This window comes from Bombyx mori, chromosome 6 (genome assembly GCF_030269925.1).
Source record: "Bombyx mori chromosome 6, ASM3026992v2".
In the NCBI taxonomy this organism is placed as follows: Eukaryota; Metazoa; Arthropoda; class Insecta; order Lepidoptera; family Bombycidae; genus Bombyx; species Bombyx mori.
Window position 1 is genome coordinate 15,734,530 of NC_085112.1, and position 9,723 is coordinate 15,744,252.

General features: G+C 39.9%; 1 protein-coding gene across 1 annotated transcript in view; it reads right to left on the reverse strand.

The window, feature by feature from the left end:
* LOC110386824 (homeobox protein Hox-A1) overlaps positions 1-3,147 on the reverse strand; it is a 54,338-nt gene extending 51,191 nt beyond the window's left edge. Inside the window, exon 1 of the mRNA XM_038011549.2 lies at positions 2,114-3,147. Coding sequence (XP_037867477.1) covers positions 2,114-2,732 — 619 coding nt within the window. The 5' untranslated portion in view covers positions 2,733-3,147. The remainder of the gene's footprint in view (positions 1-2,113) is intronic.
* Positions 3,148-9,723: the final 6,576 nt, after the last annotated feature.

The window sequence follows — 9,723 nt, forward strand, 5'->3', positions numbered from 1 at the left end:
CATAAAATCTATTGATAGAGAGTTATTCTAATGCAAGAAAATCCATATCCATTTTAGACAAAATAGATGAGCCGCCACTAGTCATTTCGGTCATCAGCAACTACCAAAACTGTTAAGCATACAAAACGTCAGAAATTGTATTTCCCTACCTATTCGCTGGGAGTCTAAGGAACTATCCCGGCTACGCTCGGACGGGTCGGTGAGCTCACGGGCTCAACCTGAGAGAATTTGCTAGTAACACAAACCCTAGCAAAAGCAGTTCTTCACACAATCTAGCACAGAATCGGAATAACGACCCACTGAGAAGATCCGGCGAGAAACTCATTGGGCTGTGTCTATGGGGGAAATTATTACTGGTGGTAGGACCTCTTGTGAGTCCGCACGGGTAGGTACCACCGCCCAGCCTATTTCTGCCGCGAAGCAGTAATGCGTTTCGGTTTGAAGGGCGGGGCAGCTGTTGTAACTATACTTGAGACCTTAGAACTTATATCTCAAGGTGGGTGGCGCATTTACGTCGTAGATGTCTATGGGCTCCAGTAACCACTTAACACCAGGTGGGCTGTAAGCTCGTCCACCCATGAAAGCAATAAAATAAAATTGTAAAATATATGAGAACAAAATGCAAGTGTATTTTTATTTGTATTCCAAAGCAATTGAGGCTCTGGCCTCATGAAAATACCTAATATATTTATTTATTTTATAAATTTTTTCTTTATTTATTAATGAATTTTTCTAATATATTTCTCTGCCTGTTAACTTCTATTTAAATAACCGTATTAATTGACATATAAGACTAGCTGGTGTTCTAATTAATAGTTGATGAGTAATTATCGCCCAATGACCACAGCAATGGCAGGGTCACGCGAAACCGCTGGCTTACACGAGTCGCACAACTAACCACCGAACAAAAAAAAAATACTAGTTAATATTTTGAAATGTCAAATCGTCCGTCCGTAGTTTTAACATTTCATAAACGTCAAATTATTTGCCCGTTATGTCAGTCGCAGTGTCAGATTGAGTGACAGAGTTCAAGTGAGTGACTGACGCGGGTCAGTGACACAACCCTTGACACCTGCCGCTGTGCTACATGAAAGTTGGCTGATAGAAGCCTCATGAAGGAAGAGCATTCCGACGAAAACTACGTATCTAAAGTACAAGATATTTTTTTTGTATTTTTATTTGAAATGTTTGTGAAGCCGCGTTCCAAAGCGAAGTTATCCATTCCGCGTCACGCGAGATCGTTGACTCCGAATCTCAGCTGATTAATAAAATAGTTATATAACAGAGACTCAAAATATATACATATCGACGCTTGAAAGGCAAACGTGACTAAACGAAAATAACTGCTTTGTTCATAAATGATAGGCAATAACCATATTCGATGCGCAAAAAATATATATTTCTAGGTCTATTAAAATCATTTCAATCCTACAGCTAGATTCGTTAAAATAGAATTTTTTTCAGGTATTTCAACTTTGAATTAGTCTACTGTAAAGTTCACGCATTGTCGCTTAGTCACGTTTGCCTTTCAAGCGTCAATATATACGTATATAATATATTATCGAATAATTTAAACACTTCTAAATGCCTTCTTTAATTTTTTTTGTGAACGGAATCTATGTATCTGTAATCACAAATTCTTTTCGATTTAAAATTATTACGATACAGTTGAATAAATATGGTCGTTAATAATACACACTAAAGTCACGGTCCTGTGATTGTTTTTGTAAAATTACAAGTGACTTAAATATATATATTTTTTTTAAATCTTATTTCAAAATATTTTTGCATTACTAATTGTAATTTCGTCCATTTTGAAGAAAAGTCAAAATTATGTTCCCATGGTACTTTGGCTTAGTTCAGCTTCGATATTTAATACGTATCTATTTGTGAGATTTATGAAGAAGTACTCCGATAAAACAGATTAGTATGTGCCTTAAATATATATCATATTATGAAGATATGATGTTTTCATTTAATTAGTCTTATAAAATAGCTTGAGCCTTGTTCACTCAAGAACATATTGTATAAACAATAAAGAAATAAAAAAAATATATAAGAAAAATAAATAATTAAAAGTATTTTCTAAAAACAAAATCATTGTAGAACTCACCGGTTGGTTTGGGTACGTTTCTCTTGACTTGCATCCATTTGTAGGTCGGCACAGTGGCGTGAGAGGGGTGGGATTGGTGACCGCTCGGGATAAGATGCGACATCGTCTCTCCTTCACGAGGGAATCCCTCCCTCAGTCCTCCGTACTCCTCTTTGGGCTGGTAGTGCTCAAACTCAGCGCAGGAGAGCGGGGACCCGGAGTGGTTGTACTGCATGGAGGACTCATCAACGAAATGCATGTTGTATTTCGTCTCCAAGTAGTGGTTGTCGAGCTTGTGCTCGTGTAAGTGCATCTCCTCCGGTCTCGGGACCTCATCCCGGTGCTTGAACGGCTCAATCGGATGCTGCGGTAAGGCGTGTAAAGGGTAATTTGGCTGCAGGTCACCGTAATCCAAATTCGTGTAACAGAGTCCCGTGTCTGTGCTTATGACCGGCGCGGGGGGGTGGTCGTGGGCCGCCTGCCCGGGCAGTAAAGGCTCGTAGTAGTGCGTCGTCGGCTCGTAGTATCCCTCGTGGTAGCCCTCGTAAGGCGGCTGGTACCCGGTCCCCTGCTGATAGTACTCGGCGCCTCCGTACCCGTTCTGTTGGTTGTTGTACATCCCGACGTCCATAGTCATCATGTTTGTCACGATCACCGCGTCTATCGATAGCGACAATACGTTTACATCGCGCACATCACTACGTCCCGGATGTAGGTGCGTTTGGTTGCGGAGCGGGCTAGCTCAGCGGCGCGGGTTATCGATTGCACGCCCGCACGTCAGCCGCACCGACGAACACTGGCCGCGGCGGGCAGCACGGCATATTTTTTTCTTAACGACACCTAAATTTTTAATTCGTCGTCCCTGTTCGTCATAAGCGGAATCACGTTGCGCGATAAGGACGCACGAATCTTGAACGTTCTCAACGATAACGAGCCGTGATAAGCGCGTCAGGGCCGCGACTTTAAATGGGAAGAAGTGTTTTAAGGTTACGACGTGTAGTTACGTTGTTCAATTACTTTGATGCCGGACTTTATACTGAGCTGCCTTTATCTTGGGCAGCTGCTGCGTCGTTCTGGTGGCTTTTTGTATGTGATGGGCGGAGTTTTGTCGGTAGGGAGGGGTTTAAGGGTTCCGTCGGGCCAATAGAGCGGTGTTACGTCGCTTTTCACTTTGTATTGGCCGCGGCGAGATGATAGTGCGAATCTGGGAGGCTGCGAGACTTCGTTTGGATGGAGTTCTTTTTTTTCTTTTTTTTTTTTCTTATTTATCTCGCCGTGCACAGAATATACTCCCGACGTTCCATTTACAAGGACCTTTAATTTACTTCGTTACGTTAAATTGATTTCAAGGTGTGAATTGGTATTGGCTCGCTCTATTATTGGTTGTTATTGTGTCACCTACAGCTGCTATTTTCTTTTGTACTGTTACTAGAGATCTCTATGTATCATAATGTATTTTTAAAAGATGTAGTTTCATATGCATCGGTTTTTATATGTTATGCATGGGAAAGGAAATATTCGTGGTTTTCGATTCTACAAATTCTCCGAAAAAATTGTGTTATTTATTTTTATTTGTAAAGACACCTTACAGCGAGTAACACACATGGTTAGGTACACGGTCATAAATTAAAGAGAATGAGATAACGCTGCCTGTCTTGGGAGTCTGAATCACGAGATTTAGACGTCATTGAAACAGTAATTATTCAATTCCGAAGACCGGAGTGATTGCCTTTTAGCATTGGCAGCGCGGCTGTTCCCCCATATACGATATGACGCTTAGCGATGGATAAAATTAAAATTCTAACGGTTTAGGTTTTAAAGCAGCTATTATTGATATGAAAAAGCTTTTATAGGTTCGATTAATTTAGCAAAATGCCTCAAATTGTACATTGCTTCAAGAGCACCAATATTTTTTTAAATCTCATATGAGTCGCCTTAATATCCAGTTTTACATTACCTGAAAAGAAGACTGAGAAATATTTTTGTCATCTATGATGTCCCGGCACCAAGGTAGCTACCAGAGCCCATAGACCCGATATCAGAACCTGAACGTCTTTACCTAAACATATCCAACTTAGGACAGGATGTGGAATTCTTAATTATTTGTAAAACGTTGGCCCCACCGACAGACATATTCAGACGAGATTGTACCTACTTTTACAGAAAACAACGAAGTCTAGGGCAGTCCTAATTTGGGTCATTTACAAAGCCCTTTTTATAGCTCAGTTTATTGCTGTTATTTATTGGTGTTAAGTGGGTACCGGAGCCTATAGACATCAACAATGTACCTAAGTTCCGCCACTCTACCTGAGTCAAGAGTTCTACAGTTCAAGAGGTCTACAGTACAAGAAGTCTAAGGTCCCAGTTTCTACAGTACCAGAGGTCTAAGGTCCTAGTTTCTACAGTACAACGGCCGACCTACCCTTCAAACCGAAATGCATTACCTACTGCTTCACATTCTATCGGAACGTTTGTTGCTTAACTTAAAAAAAAAATTGTAACTGTAGCCTTTATTAAAAGAATAGATCCGCCACGTCCTTACGGATCCATCAGATCCAATAACCTTTGCATTAGACGCCTTCAGCTCTAACACTAGGAGCAGGCTTAGGGACCTCGGTAACCGTACTCGTCGAACTCGACAAAGAGTTCGCCGTGCAACCTAACCCATGAATCAGCTCGCTGAGTTTCTCGACGGATCTTCTTAGCAGGTCGCGATTCCGATCCGATAGATTCATTCGTGAAGCAGCGGCTCTTGAGTTGTTAGGTCTTCTTCGGAGGCGCTCAGGTAGCTGTTAGCAAATCACACCCCTCCTGGCTGAGCCTTTGCTCGCCCACCTGACCTGGTGAAACCGGAAAGGCCTCTGGGTCATCAGTAAAAAATAAAGAACAGATCCGAAGCGAAACTTGAATCGCGCTAACGATAAATTCAAGGTAGGACATACACAAGTATGTACCCACACAACAAGTCCCGAGCAATAACGTAGGTTAGAACAGCAGAGTGGTTTTGCGTTGCTCGAGGTTGAAAAGATACCAATTTTTTTTAGTTCCCTTTCATGCAATCGATTATACACCCCATCTGATGGTGAGTGCCTACCGTCGCTTCTGGACTTCAGCTATGCCAAGACATAGCCCAGCCGCTGCCTACATATAATTGCCTTTTTACTGGTGGTAGGACCTCTTGTGAGTCCGCAGGGGTAGGTACCACCACCCTGCCTATTTCTGCCGTGAAGCAGTAATGCGTTTCGGTTTGAAGGGTGGGGCAGCTGTCGTAACTATACTTGAGACCTTGGAACTTATATCTCAGGTGGGTGGCGCATTTACGTTGTAAATGTCTATGGGCTCCAGTAACCACTTAACAACCAGGTGGACTGTGAGCTCGTCCACCCATCTAAGCAATAAAAAAAACCAAGTACCTGTATCATTCATCACTGCTTCTTATGTAAGAATATTATTGACTTTCTTTTAGGAACACGAGGAGCGAAGTTGTGTGAATTGTTTTATTTTGTTAATTTAGTGCTTAAATGTATAATAACGGTGTTTTATTAACTGTTTAGGATCTGTGAAAGTGCACAGATGTGGGAAAATAAAGAAAGCCACTGGGCGTTCTTCCAAAAGGTGCACTAAGGTCTTAGTAAATAATCACCATTTTATTGAGACTATATTTCATCCCAATTGATTAAAGACTCATGTTAATTTTCATTACATTTCGCTTCATGTCATTTTTCATATTATACCAGACTATAAGAAGAAAACATAAGATTTGGCTTAATATATTTTTTTAATTATTAATTCATTTATCTCAGTACCACGATGCTTTGCTCGGTTTTTTTTTGGATAAATTATGTTTTTTAGAAATCATATTTTAATACGAATTACATATTGATATAATGATGAAATATGAATAATGTTTTTCGATCTTACTGACAGAATAAAAAAAAAAATGAACTGGTTATTTAAAGAAAAAATCAAAATTATCGATAAAGTTGATTATTGAAAATAGGAATAAAACAACATTGTTTGAAAATAAATCGTAGCTAGATCGATTTATCGTCCCCGAAATCCCCTGTATACTAAATTTTATGAAAATCGTTGGAGTCGTTTCCGAGATTCTGATTATATATATACCTATTTATATACAAGAGTTGCACGTTTAAAGATATAAGATAATTATAATCCATACATTCAGATACACATTTAAGTCAAGATCAAAAGGTCTCGTTACCAAGCCATAAAAAAAAGAATATTATGATAAGTCCTTCGCTCGGCGGCGGACTAAAATCTCTCATTTAACGAAATGGTAAATCGGTTGGCAAAATCAAAAATACATTTTGCAATTTCCACTATATATTTTAATAGGTTGCTACATCAAAAAAATATTAATTTTAGAAAACATAGGCATAAACTATAAAATATCTACTCACCTCTATTTATGTCCTGGCAATTTATCGGGTAACTTACCTAGTTCGGAATTAAACATGAGATTGGATCGCACCTTTCAATTAATAGGTATTGACTTGCCAAAACCAGAGAATAAAACTAAATACCTACACGTAATAACGAAAGGAAGTAAATTCGATACAAGGAATCGTTATTTAAAAATATTCACAACCAGAAATTGAGTCCATACTGAAAAACGAATGAAAAAGCACACGAAACGTGTGGGGTTGAAAGATATTAAATGCCAATTTCTCGCCTGCGTTCCATATGTACCTTAGCAGTGTTCGATTAAAAGTCATAATCGTATGACTAATGTTGTTTATGAACTTGGTTATTTTAATGATGTTGGACATGTTAATGCTCAAGAAGAAACGGATAACGCATTATGAATGTAACCATCCATTGAATTAGTGAAGGGGGCGACGTATATCGATGAATATTTTAAACGATTTTTTTTTATTTTGTAGCTACCTAATGACAAACACGTCATACTAGCTAGAATGTTTTTTTTCCTACCTTATTTGATGGTCTAGAGAGACCATATCAGCGTATTTAACTAGTAGGTGAGCTCACAAAGCTCAAATCTAACGATGTTGCTAACACGAACCCTAGCAAGAGCCGTGCTTCGCAGAATCTACTGTCACGCGAAAACGCGACCCACTGAGAAGACCCGGCGAGAAACTCAGTGGGCTATGTTTGTTGGTTAATGTACTCGCCGAGCCCTTCGTCGCAAGCGACGGATTCGACGAGAACGATGACCGGCGCACGCATTGTGCTCGGTACAACATTAATCGTTTATTCTTTCTTCCTTTTGTCGATGTAAAATCTGAAATTATTCGTGACAAGCGACCATATCGTAGCTTTTCTAGGTCCTTCTGTACAAAGTGAAGATTCTGAAATAGTAGAGTTGCCGAGATTCTTAAAATTCCATTTTTTTTTCTAAAATTAGAATATTTTTATTTAGAGAGTGTTTGGACTTCTGTATTTTCCATCTCCTCTATGATAAATTATGTCTACGAAAAATCTTGACCTAAATTATTTGTTTAAGTTGTTCATTTTCATGTTGAGATTGCCTTGACTTTCGCCTCTATGAAAAATTACTTCCACGGTAAAATATTTTCTTAATTTAATTTTTAATTTGTTATATAATTATAATCCGGTTAAGGTTAAGGGAAGCCGAAGTTAGATTGGATTAACAGATGTATAAATTAAAAAAAACTATCGACATTATTTTAAACCCACATCCCACAACACTACAAGCCTTCACTTGTTTCAATTAAGTTGTCGAGTGCCGTTCGACGTCTCTTTCACTTGTACGCAGCCGCATTTATCTGTCCTTGTCTCTCGCAGTAACGGAAGCAGTCCGGTTGCAGTATTATGATTTATGGGTGCAGAGCTTGTGAAATAGTTATCTTGTTATTTGACTTCACGTACATATTGTAAAATAAGTGTACGTAGGTATATGTTATATATGTATTAGGAAAGTAATCTGAAGTTAGGAAGGACTACCTTTTTCCCTACTAAGAGGCTATTCCAGCTACGACCGGACGGGTAGGTGAGCTCACGGGCTTAACCTGAGAGAATTTGTTAACCACCTGTGTCTACCACCGGATCGGAATCGCAACCCACTAAGAAGATCCGGCGAGAAGCTCCGTGGGCTGTGTCTACGGGCTAGTTCGCTCATCCAACTTTTATATGTATAACTTTCGTAATCGACGAGTTCGACCAGGACGGTGACCGGTGCTTGAGGGGTCTAAAAGCACCGAGAGTGAATCCGGGGGATCCGACAAGAGATGTTTCGGGCGACGCGGCTTTTCGTTGCTGAGGGCTACCCGGAAGTTGGCCTAGTGGAATAAATTAATGTACAACTTATATGTGAAAGTGTCATTCTGTTTACGTAACGATTTATTAAACAATCAGATAAAACCGATGAGTCCGTTAAATTATAACTTAAATGAGTGTAAGCGTGATTCACTTCGCATTTTTTTCCCTCTATTTATTGGCTGGCTATTTCTAGCTATTTCAGCAATTCGAACTAAGTTATTGTAGTGCATATTTATTTTTTATGATATTAATAACTTGTACCTAAGTCTTAGAAATTCATGAATTCACATTGGCGTGAAATGTGAAGGCGAATACATTTCAAGTTTAAAGAATATTTAATAAAGGTAGTCGAAGTCATTATTCAAGGATTTTTTTGTGACCCTTGTAGGCAGATGAACATAAGGCCCACCTGATGGTGAGTGGTTACCGTCGCAGCTGTCAGATGTCAGCAATGCCAGGGACAGAGCCAAGCCGCCACCTACCGTAAAGCTACTGTAAGTTATTTTCGGTTCACGGACCAAGCCTCATGCTGCAAAAATCCGGTCATCGTTCTCGTCGAACCCGTCGCTTGCGACGAAGGGCTCGGCGAGTAAATTAACCCACAGACACAGCCTATCGAGTTTTTCGCCGGATTGTTATCGGCGTGACGGCTGTACCTACCATCCTTGAAACCGGAACACAAATGACAAGCAATATTTTGATATATTTTTTTATATATTTTTTATTGCTTAGATGGGTGGACGAGCTCACGGCCCACCTAGTGTTAAGCGGTTACTGGAGCCCATCTTTCAAACAGAAACACGGTTCTTTTTTGTTATTCTGCTTCACGGAAGGAATAAGCAACCTGGTGGTACCTAGCACCTACACCTACAAGATCACCTACAAGATATCCAGTAATTAGGTATGTAAATTATAATTTCGAGGGTTTCATTTCTATTACACGATGTTATTCCTTCACCGTGGAAGTCAATCGTGAACATTTGTTAAGTACGTATTTAATTAGAAAAATTGGTACCCACTTGCGGGATTCGAACACCGTTATATCGCTCAACACGAATGCACCGGACGTCTTATTCTTTAAGCTACAGCGACTTCAAAATACCTATAGTACGAATAGTTACGTCACTGTAACTTCCGTGATGAACATTGTCCTTTCAGCTTTCTAAGTGGGATGCTACGTCGTATATACCATCCATACCTACCATCCGGCTATGAAATGAGCTCCCCTCCACGCTGTTTCCCGACCGCTATGACATATCCTTCTTCAAATGAGGCTTGTGGAGAGTATTAAGCGGTAGGCAGCGGCTTGGCTCTGCCCCTACCATTGCTGAAGTCCATGGGCGACAGTAACCACTCACCATCAGGTGGAC